This window comes from Pristis pectinata, chromosome 18 (assembly GCF_009764475.1).
Source record: "Pristis pectinata isolate sPriPec2 chromosome 18, sPriPec2.1.pri, whole genome shotgun sequence".
NCBI lineage: Eukaryota > Metazoa > Chordata > Chondrichthyes > Rhinopristiformes > Pristidae > Pristis > Pristis pectinata.
Genome location: NC_067422.1, coordinates 25,245,034 through 25,265,240, shown reverse-complemented (window position 1 = coordinate 25,265,240; position 20,207 = coordinate 25,245,034). Strand labels below are relative to the sequence as shown.

Below are 20,207 nucleotides of genomic sequence, written 5' to 3'. Positions count from 1 at the left end.
ATATTTTACCTCTTTGAATAAAGACTCTACATGCTGATAGATTATGTACAGTGATCACAGTTATTAATCTAACATTTTAATCATTGTATATCAGCAAAGCAGAGGACATTTTCCACCCTTCTACCAACCAAAAAGACAGAATGTATCCAGAACCACCAGACGAATTTAGTCGTATATGCATTTATATATGCTGCACCTTTAAACCAGGGTCAGATGATAGTGCTCAAGCCTTTTGTGATTTGGTGAATGTCTTGTAATCAAATGCTGATATTCAATATTATGTCATTAATATATATAATATGCAGAAGAAAGTTAATAGAACAGGAAAGATAGCACCTTGTGATTTAACATGCCTATTTTGCTGTGAAGAAGGGAGGGAACCAGGAGCAGTAAAACTTGATAAATACTGTATCTGCCAACATCAGTGGTTATTCAGTCACATTTTCTACCTATTTTCTGTCTACTTTCTTGCTTCAGGAATAGGCAGCAGATAAATTTAGATTTGGATTAATAACTGTCAAAGCTCCTTTTCCCCTAAAGCCTTTATGCAGATATATGTATATGTCAAAAGTAATATTAGTAAATCATTTCTGTCCCCATTATGTTATGACCTTTCAAAGTAAGAAAATAGCTCAGTTTGCCCTTAGCCATTTTCTCCCCATAGCTCAGCTACTGGGAGCTGGTACTTTTGTCTTTGAGTTGGCCAAAATACTGATCTGTACGCCAACCTTTCTTAACATTTGGAAGGGATGCACAATATATTTACATAATCCACTGAACTTTTTGGAAAATCTAGCCTTTCATTTTTACGTGATTATTTTTACGGTATATTTTACATTTGCATTCACATTATTTAATAGTAATTCCATAAATCCACAAAAGTACAACCCAATCTAGCAATGGAATCTCAGTGGACCAAATCTATTCCATTCACCTTCTGCTGTGTGAAATCATTGCTTTTCCTGTTACTTCCCAGTATATTGACTGCATTGTATAGTCCAGTTATTCCAAGATAACAAGATTCCTGCATAGCTAATCGCTTCCCATTTTATTCCTTTAGTAGAATTAATTTGAACCAAATCATTCCTATTCAACTAAATTCCTTATTCAGGCCCATAATATTTGCCTACAATTCTCCTCTTGTGTCAAAGGTGCTGAGTGCAGTTCATCCCTGACAAATTTCATACGCCCTTACAATTTGGGATTTTTGTCTATTTGACCTAGGTAGGGTTTTGGATAGGATGGTGTTGTAAATTTAAAATTCAGATAATAAAGGTTAAATAGTTACGTCAGAGTTTGGGAGAATTAAGTTAGAATTGAGATGAAGCATATGTCCAAAATGGTGCTTTCCACATACCTTTTAAGTTTGAGGTATTGGTGGTTATTGATGACATTCCAGTATTGACCGTGTATGTAATTTATTTCATGAAAACTCAGCAAGGAGTTGCCTAGTATTTGCCCCTATAGGATGCAATAGCAGGTTTAACTGAGAAGTGATGGTACACTCTCTGGCAGGAAGTTTACAGGCCAATCCAATCAGGGGAGGACATATGGCAGTCTGCAGAAGTCTGGCAAAAAAAATCAGAGCCAGAAAGTGAGAGTTTCCTATTTTTATGCTCTTTCTTACCACTTTCAATGGATTTGCCAAATTCAAGGTATCATGTGTTCTGTTTTATTATTTACGTTACAGGAGAATATAATTTTAAAATATTATATTCACTTTGTTCATCAAATAACACATGGCAACCTGGTTTATAATTAGCTTTGTTTAAGACAATATCCAACAGGTTTCCTTCAAGAATATAGTGAATTGCATATGGAGGTACCCGTAAGCTTACCGTATACTGCTCACACAATACGCAGTTTCATTGTTCAAGTACTGGATGACATTTTGTATGACTGGTCACGAGGTGGTGATTGGTGGTTGAGGCATGCAATCCACTTATAGGACAGTGGTGATGCCAAACTCATGAAAAGCAATTTGTAATGATAAAATATGGGGAGTAATATGACATATTTTAGAAGTTTGTTTTTTGAATTTGAATTGCATCTCAACTTACTGTTCAGTGAATTGCAATCCTGATTCAGGTTCAGCTCTTCTTAATATTTCAGTTAAAAAGTTTAATCATTTTTAACTTATGGTTGAAGCTGCTACTATTGAAAAATATTTAGTAATCTTCCTATCTCTGAAAGAAAATTAGCTTTGGAGCAAAATCTCAAAAAGCAAAATAGCAATATTTCACACTTCTTTGTAGTTCAGTGTCTTAAAAATTGTGATGTAAAACCAATGTTACATTGCCTCTCTTTCTTCAGAGGAAGAATGCTCTTCATAGTGTTCATTTCAGTAAGGCTAATAATTAATACCTTCCAATTTATAATCTTTTTGACTTGCTTGATTTTTTAATAACATCTTCTCTCATATTTCAAAGAAAAATTGGAACAGGAGCACACTGGAACCCTGCTCCTTGAGCCTGTTCTGCTATTCTGTTAGTTCAAGACTGACCTTCAGCTCATATATATTTTCCCAAATTATGCATCTTGAACATCTGAACTTAACAAACATCTAAGCATCTTGGAAATGTTAATTGACACAGTAAATATAGCAGTTTGGATGAAAGAATTCCAATAGACTCGGTATGAATAAGTGCTTCCTGATTCCAATCCTAATTAGCTCAGCTGTAATTTTACAATTATGCTCTTTTTCTGATTGCCCCACTAGAGAAATTCACTTTTCATAACTTTTCCTGCATTATGAAATTCTCCTGTGTATTTAAAACATTTTAATTAGATCAAGCTTTAATTTTGTAAGTTTTGAGAAGATATACTCTGGTAATTTAACCCTAAAGGTTATCATGATGGTAGGGTTTCTTAGGCCAATATATCTATCTTATTCATTGATATTTTTGAGCCATTTCTTCTCTGCTTGATATTTTGTTTAGTCAATTGGTGTGAAATCGGATGAACTTAGTCTGGGGAATGCTTCATTATCTTAGTACTTAAATCTATTGTGAATTATGTTTTTCCCAGCTAATAGAAGTGCAAGCAGAGTATCACAGGAAGTCATTAGTACTTTTACAGAGCATACTGCCTCAGATCAAAGCTCAACAAGGTAAGAACATTTCAGTGTGCTTCTGCTTTTCTGAATAAAGACAATATTGGAGGCAACATTTTGCGTGTATCCTACTCTGATCACATTGGCAAAATTTCTCGTTATTTTGTAATTAAGCAGTTATGATAGCTGTAATGAAATAGTCAACTTCATAATATTCAAAAATAATGTGCACATAACCATGGTCTTTGCAAGGTCTAATAGAACTTCTGAAAGGTCATCATGATGCAATGAGTTAGCACATAAGCAAGGCACTGAAAAAATGTTCAAATTTACACTGAAGTTAAGGAAATTAATATGTTGAAGTGCTTTCTGGAGATGAAGCAAAAGCCCAGGAAAGGTATCTTGGGTTTGTTTGCTGTGAGCTTCCTCAGGCTTATTTTGCCTGGCTTAAACAACATGTCTCTCCTTCCTAGAGCTTGTGGCAACGTAGATATTGGCTCAGCACTGACAAAAATGTCATTCGGTATTTTCTTTGGGAATCACAATTGGTCATTCTTCTAAAACCAAGAATGAGGAAAATACTTTTCCTGTTTTAGTCACAGCTTTGCCATCACTTGTTCTCTCAATACTCAGCATTTGGATTGGTCACATAACAAATATAAGTAAATTGCTTTAATTTTTTGATGCTTTTCTTTAGCAAGCAAAGACACTAGCTGAGGCTGAATACATCATAAATGTGTTTTCCTTATTGTTACAAAGAGAACTTTTGTTTATAAGCTCAAGTGTTGGGTTTTATGAAACAGGATGAAGCACAAGCCATACAGCTCCTTGAACCTGCTCCAACATCCAATAAGATCCCATCTGATGCAATGCTTTCACTTCCCCATGTGATTCCCATATCCTCAGATTCACTTAGTATCCAAAAATCTATTGGTCTCAACCACATTAGAGAATTTCAAAATTTTACAACCGTCTGCTTCAAAGAATTCTCCTCATCTCCACTTAAATGGCTGATCCCTTATCCTGAGACTATTCTCCAAGTTCTAGACCAGCACCCCCTCCAAACCTTTTTCCTTAACACAACCCCAGAAAACTAGCTTTGCTTTCTGTTGAATAACGCCAAAATTGGCGGTGTCATGGACAGTGAAGAAGGTTATCTATGATTACAAGAGGATCCAGATGAACTGGGGAAGTGGGTCAGGGAATGTCAGATGGAATTTAACTCAGACAAACGTGAGATGTTGCATTTTGGTAAGTTAAAGCAGGGCAGGACTTGCACAGTAAATTGTAGGGCCCTGGAGAGTGTTGTAGAACAGAGAGACCAAGGGATAGAAGTACATAAGTTCCCTGAAAGTGGTTACACAGGTATACTGGATGGTGAAGAAGGCATTTGACACACTTGCCTTCATCATTCAGGGCACTGAGTACAGGAGATGGGACGTCATGTTGCAACTTTTTAAGTCATTGGTGAGATCACACTTGGAGTATTATGTGCAGTTCTGGTCGCCCAGCTATAGGAAGGACATCATTAATCTGGAAAAGGTGCAGAAAAGATTCACAAGGATGTTATCTGGACTGGAGGGCTTCGGTTGTAAGGATGGCTGAATAGGCTGGGACATTTTTCCCTAGAGAGTAGGAGGCTGAGGGGTGACAACAAAGAGGTATATAAAATTGTTAGGGGTGTAGATAAGGTGGATGGTCACAGTCTTTTTCCCAGGGTAGAGGAATCGAAAATAGGAGGACAAAGACTTAAGGTGAGAGGTGAAAGATTTAAAAGTGATCCGAGGGGAAACTTTTCCACACAGAGCGTGGTGGGTATATGGAAGGAGCTGCCAAATAAAGTAGAGATGAGTACAGTTACAATGTTTAAAAGACATTTAAACAGGTAAATGGAAAAGGTTTAGAGGGACATGGGCCAAACACAGACAAATGTGACTAGCTTGGATGGACATCTTGGTCGGCATGGGTGAGTTGGGCTGAAGGGCCTGTTTCCACACTGTGTAACTCTATGACTTTATGACCATATGAATATAAATGTGGAAACTCAAAGCAGAATCAATATTAATTTCAAAGCCTCAGCAGCAGGTGTTAACTAAGAAGCATTAGCTAATCTGTTAACAGTTATTCATTAAGACATATTATGAAAACCTTCCGCTAATGTCTGGAAATATTCCATTTTTATTTCCTACTAAAGAGGCTTGGATAGAAAAGCCTTCCTTTGGCAAGCCACTGGAAGAACATCTTGCAATAAGTGGACGTGAAATTGCATTTCCAGTTGAGGCCTGTGTGACAATGTTACTGGAGTGTGGCATGCAGGAAGAGGTATCTGTCCCTTCTCTTTTACCCATGGAGTTAGCTTAAATCTGCACCTGCTGTTTTTTCTACTATCATTGATGCTATATTCTAGATCTTTTGGAGTGCACTTGTTGAACTATTACTCTCATTGTAAATCAAGTAACTACAAGTGCTGAAAATCCAAAATAAAAACCAAAAATACTAGATATACACTACAGCTTTTGAGAATGAAACACTGTTAGCATTTCAGGTTAAATATCCATTTTGATCACCTTGGGTCACTGAACAGTGTCAAGCCTTCTCTGAAATAATACCTTGTCACTCTGTAGAATTATCAATAGACCTAGAACAAACAATTCTCTCAATATCTGAGCCTGTTGCGCATTGTGACGTTAATTGCCAATTAAATATTTTTCCATATTTTTGAATGATAAAACCAATTTCTTCATGCATGCCAAATAACATCTTTGAGTTGTCCCTTTAAAAAAGTATCTGAAGACTTACCTACATATATTTCATGCATGCCTGATCACTTAGCTCCCTGATATTATTTTCTAGATATGTTTCTGCTGTGAGATTTAGGCAAATTGCTCAAAGTCCAAGTGCTGCCCATTTAATCTAACACAACAGGTGAACCATTGCCAGAAGTAGCACTTTTTAAGTATTGATAATGAAATTGTCTTTGTGGTTCTATGTGAATGTGATGTTGCTAGTGATATTGATGAGAGATTTTTTTTCCCCAGGGTCTTTTCAGGGTAGCTGCTTCTGCCTCCAAACTGAAGAAACTAAAGGCTTCACTTGACTGTGGTGTGTTGGATGTGCAAGAATATTCTGTGGATCCTCATGCTGTAGCAGGTATGTCACTCAGCATAAACTGGCGTGGTTCTGAAGCCTGTGTTATAAAATAGCTTCCATTCATTGACTTAATTAAATATTGCGCCTTCTAGAATAATAATCAATATATTTTGTACTGGCATAATCTTGATTACATTGGAATCATAATTATTCTGTTCACTTAATGTATCAGAGAAGATTTTATACAGATACAAGTTGAATGAGATTATTGTCAGGTCAGTGCTGTAGCAAGATATAAAACAAGGAGGGAATAAAATCCATATCCTCAAAGCCCTATGATTTGAAGATTATAGGTATTAATCCTATAATTCATTTATTTTATCATATTCATTTGGCAGATAAAAGACCAGTTATTTTAAATATTTTGGTTTGTCGATATATACCACACCAAATTTTAAAATGCATTTTTCACTTTGTAAAACTATGTTATATTTTGTTATGTTGTTTTATCCTTTATTATATTTCACAAACTAGTCCACTTTATATTTCCTTTTCAATGGGCATTTTAGTGAAAATGAAATAGCCCTCAATAAGCCTTATTTATTAATAACCTATTTCATTACATTAACTGTCTTTACCATAGTTATTTATTTTGCATCCTTCTTGTCAGACATGACATCATGGCCCAAATATTGCAGTGGACAGCAGTGACGCAAAATTATTGAAACTGACTGCAACTTGGGGATTACCACCCATGCCTAGTTTAACATGGAAATCTTGAGTCAGACTGTCAAGCCTCCTTCAAAGACCCTACTATTTGTAGCCTTCACCAATGGAATCAAGAGAAATCACTTGAACTAACATGAAATTAAGAGATAGAAGTATATTGCATGCACTAACTACATAATATATAAGTCTATATGTTCTAAGCTCTGCTTTCTTAATTTGGTACATTGAATTCAAGATATTTCGATCTCAATGTATTTACACAATAGACTTGCTATAAAATACACTGAAAATGCTTCCTACAAAATTAGATTGCACCCTTTTTTGATGCATTACATGTATGTCATATATAACCAAGTGGATCCCCCACAAAAAAACAGTGAAATTGGCTATATTAGAAAGAGTGCTATTGTGATTTACACCCATAATTGTGTGCTAGCAGGGAACCTGAACAGTCCTTGATAGGAGCTGAATGAAAAGTGCCCAACTGCCTTGAGTTTGCCAGGCTGATCACTAGTAAGTGTACCAAACCTTAAAGGAACTCTGCCCATGGCAGTCATGGAACAGCTGCATGTAAGCTGCCATGAAAATACAAGAAAACACATAGGAGGCAGGACACGATGATTTTCCCTATCCCTGGACACCCCTCCATGCAATTGTCTGTCGAGATCCATGAGTGTGCACATGCCACTGTGATGTGAGGCAGGGATCACAACATTAACTGACGTGCATAGTATGAAATGGCTGCAGCTGATAATGAAGTTTCAAATATCTGGGGCATTAAAAACTGAAGCTTGCAGATTCTGTGCACAGGACATTGATGTCGGAAGGGATACATTTAAATGACCGCTCATTGGTGCAATGTGCTCCTAGTGTTGTTCATGTCCACAAAGGTTGTAGGATACACCCAAAAGATCTAATTTATGTCAATAAGGAAGGAAGAGTACAGTGCAATCTTGCCAGATCAATTTCAGATTCATTTAGGTGAGTTGCACACAGAAGTCCCTGGGCCAATTTACCAATGGTTGCAATTTCATCTGGAAATGATCACTTATGTATTCTAACCCATTAAATTGAATTTATGCATGATTTGCAAATGGAAAACAGGTAAAAATTAATCCTGCAATTAGTCTCTTATGTTTTGCTTTAAGACACTTTGTGAATTTTAAATGACATGCTAAATAATAATCACAGCTCAGAGAACTATCTGACCCCCAAAAAAACTGACTTTATATACATGAATTATAATTTCATCATATGAATATTTCAAAATGTGTTAAAATTACTTTATAAAAATATTTAGGATATTTCTGTTTTTATTTTAGTTACATGTGTGTGCCCCAATTTTTATTACAACGTGTTTAAAAAGTTAATTAAAAATTGTGCTTTACCTTCTTGATTTGCTGCCTGAAAAAACATTTAATATGATTGACTGTTTAGCCAGCTTGATGACTCAATGCCAAAGATCCTTAACATCAGTTGGAGCTGGAAAAGGGAAATTCACATCGTAACATTCACTAGATCTTTGTTGTCCTCTCTCCTTGAGGTCAGCAACAAGCATCTCTACTTTGCCATTAACCACAAATGTCAGGTCGTTGCATATGTTTTATCCAACTCTGTACTCACATTGGGATTTGTGCAGCTTTTACTCTTGGTTGTACTGCTGTGTACAAAACAAAATTGATAGCTGTTAGCAACTAGGACAAGGAGAATAGTCCGTCAGACTCTTTGCAAGAGTCCCTCTGGGAAAGAAGCTTAAAAAATGGAATCATCGCGTGAGCATTTTTGCAACCAACATGACTAAGATCTTCACTGCATGCCTTAATGTTATTGGTACATGCATTTTATCAGGCCTTGGGCAGAAATAATTTTGAAAAAATAAACTCATTTCAGTCTTTGGTGTCTCTCTTCATCCACCCCTGTTATCTACATGGCAGTTCCTCTCCAACAAATGCTAATTTTATTCTTGCAGATGTTCATAAACACTGAAAAACCACTTGGACTAAAGCTATTTTTAAATCATGCCTCTGAGTTTTGGAGGTTTAAGGCTAGTCTGAGTATTTTATATATGCAGCAGTCAAAGACCATGTACAGCATATGGCTTTCATCAAGCTAAATCCCATCTGCCAAGAAATAGAAGTTCACAGGCTCAAACAGCCCACTCAGTCATATTCTTGGCATTTCTATTTTGTTTCCCACAGTATTTGAATAATCCTGGATTAATTGTGTAATTTCAGACTTTCTGTAGTATAAGAGAGTTTTATTTGGACCCAACCTACTAAATGCAGGACTCGTATCAGTGGTTGCCCTGACCCAGCCATCGGCAGCAACTGTGACCTCTTTTCTACACCTTGCAAGCCAAAGTGCTGAGCAACAACTCCCCCAAGTCTGGAAAACATGAAAATACACAATTAATTGCAACCAGTTAGTGTTAGGGGACGATTTGGTGCCCAGAACTCAAAGCTTAAATTCATTAACTCCAAATCAAAAATTTAGAATATTGGGCATCAAGAGAATGCTTCATGGTGGGATGCAGTTAACCAGTTTAGCAAAATCCATGTCACTTCTTGATTCCATGAAAAATTATTGTGAAATTAGGGGTAAGCATTTTTGTGGGTATTCATTGTAATGCAATGCAGTTTAGAGGTAAAAGTAGTGGCACCATATTCCCTGCCATCATATTCACAGCCTGGAGACAGCAGCAGAGGATACCTGTGCATTGTTGAGGACCTTAATAAGGGAGAATAAAATCTTAGTTTAAGAAGATATCTCTATGTACTGTAATTTTACTGTATTGAAGAAAATAGTCTGCTTCATCCAGGATAGTTAGATAGAGTTTATAATAATCCCACTGCTACATGAGTGAAATGAATAAAAAAACTGTTTTCTATTTGTAAGGAGCTCTTAAATCGTATCTTCGGGAACTACCAGAACCTTTGATGACATTTGAATTGTATGACGAGTGGATACAGGCATCAAAGTACGTATTTTTTTAAATCAATTCTTTCAGTTTCACCTTTCCCATAAATAACTTACAAGGCATTCAGTTTGTAACAATACTGATATAAGTTGAACTTGTCAAAACAGGAGATTATCAGCTGGTGCTTTTAATGTCATAAAGTAAGCATTAGTTGAATGCATTATTATTTTGATATTCTGTATGGTGTGTAATAATTAGTTTTTTTTCCTCAGATGACTAGATATCTAGAATTAACTTTCATTGTAAGCATTTAATTAACTAATTCAAAAGGAAGTTATACGAAGATCTTTTCAGTATTTATCTGACAATTATATAGAAGAGCATTGATTTTGCTCAAATATTCAACAAGACACAAAGTTTCCTGTGCTACTAAGCCAGGAGAGAATGTTTTTATTTGTGGAGGGCAACAAACCAAGTTTGAATAATGAGGTGGCTGAATACCTTGTGTGCTATTTTATTCTGAGAGATGTAATAATGGAAAAGACTCAATGATAAAATATTGCACTCTCCATTGAACAGGCAAATAGAATAGGTTTGAATAAACCCTTTGAATTACGTGATTTGTTATTGATACTTATGCCCTTGTTCTTCATAGAATTTCCAAGTCGAAATTGAATTATCAGCATTAGGTACTGAGCATAAAATAACCATTTTCCAACATGGAGAAGAATGGGCAATCTGTTCACTTGACCTTCCTCAATCAGCTATGACACTGGGACAGGAATAAATTGGTTGCTTTTCAATATAGTTGGTAGGTTCTTGTTCTCTGGCAAGCAGACAAGTGGAAATTGATCACACAACACTCAGTTACAGAGAACAGGAGAACATTTCATAGAGTGTTGATCTGTACTGCTTCCTTTGGTCCACTTTCCAGCCTCCAGTTTGCTGAAGCATAACACAGGAAAAGTGCTAGCAAGTGGGTGCTAATCCAATCACTGAGTCAGTCTGTAATGTGTAGTGTGTGGAGAAGGGTCTGAAAAAGATAGCTAAAACAGATAACAAAATTAGCACTGAGTAAAAAACACCGAGTTTCAGGTCACAATCATGGTTATATCTGAAATTCAAAATAGACGAATAAAAATTGTAATTGTATTACAGTCCAAATATATTTGGACATGGGCAATGATAAACCAATCAAACATTTTTGGTAAGGTTGTACTTTTATTATTTCCAGAGAAGTACATTTTTTAAGGCTTATCTTTAAAATACCTTCACATTTTTCAACCAGATTTCAGAACACTGAAATATATGTAAGTATATATAATTTTCTTACTCTGTTTGAAATGACCAGTATCCAGGACCAAGACAAGCGGCTTCAAGCATTATGGAATGCATGTGAGAAGCTACCCAAGGCAAATTATAACAATTTCAGGTAAACTTAAGTACCACATTGAATTATATAATTGTATATAATTAAACAGTTGCCCTCCATTCATTTTGTTATTAGTGTAGTGCTGTGAAAGGAATAATTATGTTGGCTGCATGGATTATCAAACAGTGCTACGTGATGAATGAAGGAAATCTGCCCAGGGGTCTAATAAAAAGCAAGGGTTTATTGCTTGATTTTTTTCAGCGTAGCTTTGTGGAATGGAATGCTGCCTCCAGAGGACATTGCAGAATAATTTAACGATTCTTATTCTGGATCCACAGTTATTTCTATGTTTTATTTTACATGATATATTATGATAGGAGATTAACACTATTATTTTGCTTAATCTTTTTACCTCTAATTTGGTCAGTTACATTCTCCTGTGGAGATATACCTAATATTATTGAACTTGAAAATTCTTTTAATAAAATCTAATGCATGCCAGAGACAAACTGTTGTACAACAGACTGACTACTTCTAGCTCTCAATAACCATTCCTTTGCTGATAAACACACCTGTATCATCTTAACTATTCCAATATTCTCCTGACCAGTCTCTCATTCTTGACCCTATGAAAATTCTATAGCCCATATGTTGTTTAAATCCCTTCATTTCCTCAGCCCTACCTACAGTACTTCCAGCAGCTCTACACTCCAGCCTGCACTCTGTTCACCTCCCCACCCCGCACCCCAGCCCCATACTCTTGCCTTTTGTAAGACCCCTCTTGCTTTAGTCCACTTCTGCATTCATCCACCTGGGCTCCATGCTCTGAAATTTGTTTATCAAGCCCCTTTGTCTCTCCACCCCTCTGTTCTCCTTTAAGACCACTTCTTTGACCCCATTCTCCACCTTTCCTCCCTGAATTTCATATATTTGTGAATCAGTCTCAATGAACCACCTAAGGATGTTTTTCTATGTTAAAGATGCAATTATAATCTCAATCAGCTGAAACAAAAGTAGGGTCTTAACGTTGAGTTGTGATTGTTTTTATTCTTATTGCTAGTCATCCCTACAGCAGCTTCCTTCATTTTTGAAAATGAGCTAATTTACCCAATGCAATTTATGTTTTTACTGCAGATACTTGATAAAATTCTTAGCCAAACTAACAGAATACCAAGATGCCAACAAAATGACACCCGGTAACATGGCTATAGTCCTGGGGCCCAATCTACTCTGGACAGCCAATGAAGGGTAAGGTTTCTTTGCCTTAGGATACTGGCCAAGAATTTGATTTTACGATGACAGTGAAACAATTAATGCTCACTGTCATAATCTAGCAAAATAGTCAGCAACTTCTCTCATTTGGTCCCTCTGCACTTAAATGCAGAAACCCAGGAGATGCTTATCCATGATGCTGTGCTCCTTCACAGGTTGTGGTCTTTCTATATGTAATCAATTCTAGGTCTTTATTTCAAAATTTTATGCAATCTTCTTGCTGTAAAAGCCACTGAAAATGTTGAGCCTTCTTGAACAGAGTCGGTCTGCGTTTTCAATGCCATATGGAGATAATTACAGCTAAGCAACATCCTGGACCCAAACAGATAATTTTATATGTATGTTGTATTTATAATTATATTTTGTATATATAATAATATATAGCTTGTCATTCCTTCACATAACATTTAACAATACAACGGTTTTAAAAGTAGTTCGAAATAATTTTGTCTCTAAATGTAATTATGTTTCATGTCCAAATTAGTCCCAATCTTTGCTTTGCTTCCAGTAATATGTTTAAAACATTAAATAAAGTTAGTTCTTACTATTTTCTTGGTTTGCTGCTTGCGAGATTTGTTCAATCTTACTGCCTGCTTGCTGGCATCAGAAGAGGAGAAATTCATGGCACAGAGCCAAAGATTCCTTCAAGGTCTCTGCACTGGTTGTAAAACTAAGGCCATTCTAATGGAAACTTAAATTCTTTATAAAAAACAATTGACTTTAAGCCTTTTAAGCATCCAGTAATTCAGATTCTCATATTTTCCCGTAAAATCTAATAACTTATGAACTTATGATCTACAGTGGCACAGCTAATAGAGTTACTGCCTTTCAACTCCAGCAACATGGGTTCACTCCTGACCATCAGTGCTGCCCATGTGGTGTTTGAGGACATGAATGGTGGAATCTGGGAGGAGTGTATGGGAATGTGGGGGGAATGAAATGGAATTAATGTAATGTGGGTGTTTGATGATCAGTGTGGATTTGGAGGGTCAAAAGGCCTGTTTCAGTACTCTGTGAATCTATGAGAGGAACACGTGAAAAATTGGGACTAAAATCAAAGCACCTTGCAAGTAAGAGCTTCTGGACAAGTTATATCGTTTCATTTAAGTTTCTTTCTTGCATTTGTTTCCATTTGCTTTCTTAAAATACTCCCTCCCAATCCACACTCCATTCTTCTAAGAGAGTCAAAAGATAACTAATCTTCCAGATTTAGAACAGCATTGAGATGAGAGGTAAAAGGTTGACTCACCCTGTGTAAAGTTGCTTCTCAGTTCTTCCAGATTGTGGTGTTGTGGAAGTTGACAAGTATGCTTCCAGTAGAGTTCTCAGTTTAATCTCTCATTTCAGTTTTTCCTGAAGTCACTAATTCACACAGAGATCCAATTCTGAGGATACAGTCCACCCTTCAAGACCAAGCCACCATTCATCATTTAAATAGAGAGAGTTTGAATATGATATGACTGAGGAAGCAATTAAACTTTAACTTACTCTCACCTTTCTTTAGCTTGGATACTGAGGCAAATTCTAATACATCCATTGTGATTATCTGGAACATAATCATAGATTGCTAACTGAACCTGGTAATTGTTTTCTTTTCAATAGCCCAGTAATGTGCTAATTATTTGTGGATCATTCATTTACCAAAATGCGGTTCTTTTTCATTTATAGGTCCATGACTGAAATGATGACAACGGTTTCCATACAAATTGTGGGGATTATTGAACCCATAATTCAACACGCTGATTGGTTCTTCCCAGGAGGTAAATGCTGAATTAAATTGTGTTTGTCGACTTACTGGGATAAAGTCTCCCTCGGTTGGTTTTTGGGCCACCAGCCAGTGAAAAGTGCCAACTGCACCAGTCAGAGAACCAATACACTTTTAGAGCTTGGTCTCACTGCTGCTGTTTTTTTTAGGTAGAAAACAAGTACTCTCGGGCAGCCCGCCAGCTATGAGCTGCTGTGACACCAGGCAATTTGGTGTGTCTCAGGGCCCAGAAAATGTAAGGTTTGGTGAGGTCATGTTCACAGGTGTGAGAAGGATATAATAGGAGTGGCACCTCTGTCCTTCCCAGCTCCATAAAAAGTGTCCCATTTGACCAGTAGGTTAAACCATATTTGTGCTAAAGTCGCTTGCCAACTTCCCTCCTTTGACTTAAATTGACCTTTCACGTGATTCATTTGGTTCCTTCAGCTGCCATGGGTGGATGTCATCAAGCACACTATCAGTGGGAATGACACTGTATGTGTCCCTCACTGTTTCTGGAGCATTGGCATCTCCATTTTCACCCAGCTGGGTCAGAAAATCTACCCTGCTGTTATTCAGTGAGCAAAGAGATTTGCCTGGAAAATCCAGTGGAAGAGCATATCATTCTTTTACTTCTGGGGCCCACGTTCAAATGTAGTATAATTGAAGTGATGAAAATCTGTTCTCACTCTGCAGGCTGTGATAGCTCATGTGAAGCCAAATGTTTTTAGATCGAAGACAACTCATAAATGATGCCTTATTATCACTGACTGCAAGTCTTAGCCACAAATAGTGACTTCCTGTTGGTATAGAAGTTGAAGGTTTCAGGTTAAGAAACAATAGCCTTGGAATTATGCAGTGTGAAGACTCGTCCATAAAATTTTCCATTCCTATTGCTCTTTCCATTTGCAAAGGTATGCCTTGGTGCATGTTAGAGGACTAGTGTTCACAGTGTGCTTCAAGGAGATTCCACAGACTTTTACTGAGATTCTTTGATCCCCATTAACATTTCGTAATCAGAAGCACAATTCTCCAAATGGTAACTTGCAACCTCTCCGTGCAGCAGATATTTCTAATTCCATTTACTCGCCCTGTTCCCAGATCCCTTTTACCTTCAACTATCCATCCAATCTGATCCAGAATGTCTTCTGCCTCAACTGTTAACTCTCAGAAGGAAATGCCATTGTCTCGCAACTTTTTGGCCAAGGAGGTTTTTCCTGTTTCTGTTCTAAGTCTCTTACTTTTACTTATGAGCCCATCATCCTTCTTTCTTGATCCTTTAGCCTACTTCTGACTACCCCATCTGACCTTTAATAATTTTAAAAACTTCTCTGTGAATCACTTGGTGAGCTATATTAGTGAAATGAACAAAAAATCCTTCTGCATTTTTAGCCTTTCATCAAACCAAGCAGCATCTTAATGAAATTTTTTTTTGCACTCACTCAAGCTTAGTATCCTTGCTGAAGTGGGGATGTGATCACACTGTTCTGCCTTTGTAAACAGTTGGAAGATGAGGCATAACCAAAGGCAGCTCAGCACAAGTGAGAACAGAAGAAAACAATGCTTTCAATTGTGTCAAAATGTAGCTTTTGAAAATTTTAGCCAATACAGGCCTTAAAGTCAACTAGCAATAGAAAGATATAGCTCCAATTTTGGGATCCAAAGAGGAAGGTGTGAGATCAACTTGAGTGTCATCAAACTACATATGGAAACCAATGCTGAGTAATTGGATTGTAATCACACTTCACACTTCTATAGCTTAAAATGTCAACTTAAAATGAACAGTGGAATTGTATGCAAATAGATCTTTGTATATTCATCTTTATACACAACAAATATAATGCTGAGGCTACTTTTGTGGATACTGACCATAGGTTACTTGTGTTTCACTCCCTGGTAATTCTCTCCGAACTGTAAAGTGTAACCAACAATGAACATTTAACATTGTTGGTTTTGACTATGTTAAGTTGACTGCAACGTATCCCAGATGTAAAACTGTATGTTTTTGATGGTTTTAGTGGTTGTAAAAGTAAGGGATATGGGCCAAATGCAGGAAATTAGGACTAGCTGGGTGGGCACTGTGGTTGGCATGGACATGTTGGACCGAAGGGCCTGTATCCATGCTGTATTACTCTATGACTCTAAATGTAGACTATTTGCAGATAGCAGCAGATGCAGCAGTTTCAGGTGTCTGTTCTTTACTCAAAAGCCCTCCCTCGAGTACTTGACGGATGCAGTTAGTTCCTGTGGCCATGTTTAACAAAGAAGCAGTTGCAAGGAGATGGAACAGAAAAAATTAAGAGTTAAATCAGTGAATTCAGAATAAATTGTAATATTCACTGCACGATAAAGAACATTCTCGTTGTCACTAATGATCATACTCAACTAAATGTTCTTAGCAAAATAATTAATATCACTGATTATTATTACTTCATTAAATTTGAATCTTCAGCCAGCTTTAACTTTCATAGAAAGGCAAATGAATGTGTTCACAGGTTTTTAAATTCTACTTCTGTCAGCTCTATAGAGAACGTCAATACTACCTAGGCTGAAAATTACAGGGAAGAAAAAAATAAAGCACATGTTAAATTAAAATAATAAAAGGCCAATCATCATTTTGGCACCACCACACATTTTCTTTTACATCACAATTATGCCAGAATACTAACCAAAATATTTAGTAAAATTCACTTTCATTCAGTAAACCTTTCCACTTAAGTGGCTTGTACCAAATTCCCCAAGAGGTAAATGTCTGGCACTTTTAACTCGAGGCCCCTCTGCAGAAGCAGAACTTCTACTGACATAGAGATTGACCATATGAGTTCGAATCCTTCCATGACCTAATTTCTAGCCTCATAGAAATTTATGTGCTTGGTATGGGCTCCTGTAGTCCATCTGGATCAGTAGCAAGGCAAGAGAACCCCGTTGGCAGCCAAATGAATAGAAAATCTAAAATGTCACACCTTTGGGTCTGTGCAGGTACAGGATTTCCTTTATTGCCATACCATCCCTTGAAAGTAGATGCGGTTGAACAGGATCTTGTATTGGGAAACAGGACTGAGCCCATTTATCCAACATGATATGATTTGCAAGCTCTTAACGCCACAAGGCATGTCCTTCTGATAATAAGGGAGTAGTGAATGTGCATATCTAAGCCCACTTCTGATTACATCTAACCCTAACCCAGGTCAGTGGGAAACCTGCAGGCAAGTAGGAAAGATTGAACAGGCACTAACTATTTTTAAAATAGCATATTGCTTCCTGAATATAAGGAGATCAAAAATATTGTAATTATATATCTATAATTGAATATGGTACAGTTACCTTTTAAAAATTAATGTATATCACCAAATAAGAAGCTATGGTGACTCATTACTGCAACACAATGGATTAAAGTTATCAATGTCCGCCAACCATATACTGTTCATCCAACACATCATACCATGAATAATTTCAAAATCAAAATATTTTGCATCTTTCTATAACTTTATTTTTTTCTAATAAGATATTGTGCCAAAGCTGAAAGTGGAGGGCTCCAGTAAAACCAAAGTCAGTTAAGGGATGCAAGAGCATAGTGGTTACATTTCCAGAATCTGATATTAATAATCCAGCAAACGTGAGTTCAAATCCTACCTCGGCTATTTAAGAATTAGAATTCTTAGATCTTAATATCCTGTCACATAAGGAGGCCATTGGCCCCACTGAGTCCACATTGGCTGTTTGTCAAATAATCCCACTTGACCATTCCCCTGCAGGCCTGCAGATTAATTTTCCTCTGGTGTCCATCGTTGAAGGACCCAAAAGACTTTATTTACACTAAACTTACAAGTAGTGAGTTCCAAAAGTAATGCTCTGCTTCAAAAAAATTTCCCCCATACCCCCCCTTATCTTCTGCCCATCATTATTAATCCACATCCCTGTATCTTGAACCTTTTGCTAATGGGAGCAGTTTCTCTTTTAAACTCATCATGATCTTCTGCACTTCTATCAAGTCTTCTCTCAACCTCCATTGCTCCAAGAACAACCCCAGCTTATCCTGTCTAACCTCATACCTGGAAACATCCTTTTCTGCACCCTCTCTGAGACCTTCACATCGTTCCTAAAGAGTGGCAAAAAGAATTGGACCAGAGCTTCCAGTTGAGACCAGTATGTTGTACAGGTTTAATTTGACTTTTCTGTGTTTGTAGTCTAGCATAACCTCCCTGCTCTTGTGGTCCAATATTCAAGTGTGGCTGGAAATAATAAGTTAACAACAATCATGAAGCAGGATAATTGTCAAAAAAAAATGAATTAATTCAATAATGTTCCTTTCCAGTTTGGACTTTGTGGCTGGTGGATCAAATTATCAAATTGATACTGGACTAGTGTAATCCAAGTATCAGGCAACTAGCTCCTATTAAAATGCCAACTTGCAGTGATGCCTGCATCCTGATAATCAATTAAAAACATGGCATAAATCAAGAAGTTACAACAGAAAAGAGAGCCAGAAATAAAAACAAAAGGTGCAAGGAATAGTCAGCAGATCAGACTGCATCTGTGAAGAGGGAACCAAAGCCAATGTTTCATGACAAGACCTTTCATCAGAGCTAGGAAAGGAGAAATCAAACATATTTTCCGCTGCAGAGAAGTGGGAGGGCTGGAGAGAACAAAGGGAATGTCTGTGATGTAATGGAGACCACAAGAGACAGAATGACACCTTTGATGGTGATGCTAGTTGGGAGAAGGTGGTAAAATTGTAGTGGATCTTTCTGAGTGGTAAAGATGAGATGAATGAAAACAGAGAAGGGAGATAAAGTGCTGGAACTGTATGAAATATGACACCTTAATTAATGGAAATATCAAATAAAACAGTATGTCAGAAATACTCAGCAGATGAGGCAGCATTGTTGGAGAGAGAAAAACAGAATTAACGTTACAGGTTGACAACGTTTCATCAGAATTGGCAGCTCTAATATAAACTGGAAAGGCTGGTTTTCTAAATTTCTTCATCAAAAAACTGCAGATGCTGAATATGTAAAATAAAAACAGAAAATGTTGGAAACAGTCAGCAGGTCGGGCAACACCTATGGAAGGAGGAGCATAGTTAACGTTTCAGGTCGAAGACAGGTTCTGATGAGGGGTCTTCATTCTGAAATGTTAACTCAGTTTCACTTTCCACAGACCTATCTGACCTGCTGAGAGTATCCAACATTTTCTATTTTTATGTAATATTGTTGCTTGGTGCTTCCTGCTGTCATACAGAATTCTAAAGTTTCATCACCTTTGCTGCAAGTTTCCTTCTGTTTTCACCTCCACATGATCCACCTCTGACTCTTCCATTCCCTTTCGTTACTTTGCTATCTCCATCTCAAGGAATAGGTTAGCAACCAGTATCCGTTACAAGCCTACAGACTCCCACAGCTGTTTTGACTACACACCCTCCCACTGGGTATTCTTTAAGGACTCTCTTCCTTTATTCCAGTTTCTCTGGCTCTATAGCTTCTGTACTGGTGACAACACCTTCCAGATCAGTACTTCCAAAATCCTTTTTTCCTTAACCATAGTGTTCCTCTCCACAATAGCTGACTGCACTCTCAACCATGTCTGTTCCATTTGCCACACTTCTGCTCTCATCCCCTTTCTGCCCACCCAAAGCCAAGACAGGGTTCTCCTTGTCCTCACCTTCCACTCCGCAAGCCTCCACATTGAATGGATCATCCTCGTCATGTTCACCACCCTCAATGTGATGCCATCGCTGGAAACACCTTTCCCTCCCTCTTCAGTGTTCAGAAGGGGGCTCTTCCCTCTTCAATATCCTAGAAATCTTAAACAAAAGAGGATGTGGAGATTTTCCACATTCATTCTTGTTTCACATTTCCAGCAACTGCAATGTTCTGCAACTCACAATTCTCGTGTTGTATTATTTCTTCTCTCTCCTCTGTCTCATCTATCTCCTTCTATTTCCATCTCCTCTGGTTGGATCAACTGCAATGAATACCCTTTAACAGCCTCCCAGCCGGCTCCACCACCACCACCACCACCTATGTCATTC

At 37.3% G+C, this 20,207-nt stretch overlaps 1 protein-coding gene across 5 annotated transcripts in view; it reads left to right on the top strand.

Annotated features, from left to right (window-relative positions):
• The window catches only part of arhgap44a (Rho GTPase activating protein 44a), a 239,116-nt gene that overhangs the window by 193,590 nt on the left and 25,319 nt on the right, over positions 1-20,207 (top strand). For all 5 annotated transcript variants that reach the window (XM_052032773.1, XM_052032770.1, XM_052032772.1 and 2 more), the window contains exons 9-15: positions 3,028-3,109; positions 5,247-5,374; positions 6,091-6,202; positions 9,767-9,848; positions 11,140-11,220; positions 12,295-12,408; positions 14,101-14,192. In XM_052032773.1, coding sequence (XP_051888733.1) covers positions 3,028-3,109; positions 5,247-5,374; positions 6,091-6,202; positions 9,767-9,848; positions 11,140-11,220; positions 12,295-12,408; positions 14,101-14,192 — 691 coding nt within the window. The remainder of the gene's footprint in view (positions 1-3,027; positions 3,110-5,246; positions 5,375-6,090; positions 6,203-9,766; positions 9,849-11,139; positions 11,221-12,294; positions 12,409-14,100; positions 14,193-20,207) is intronic.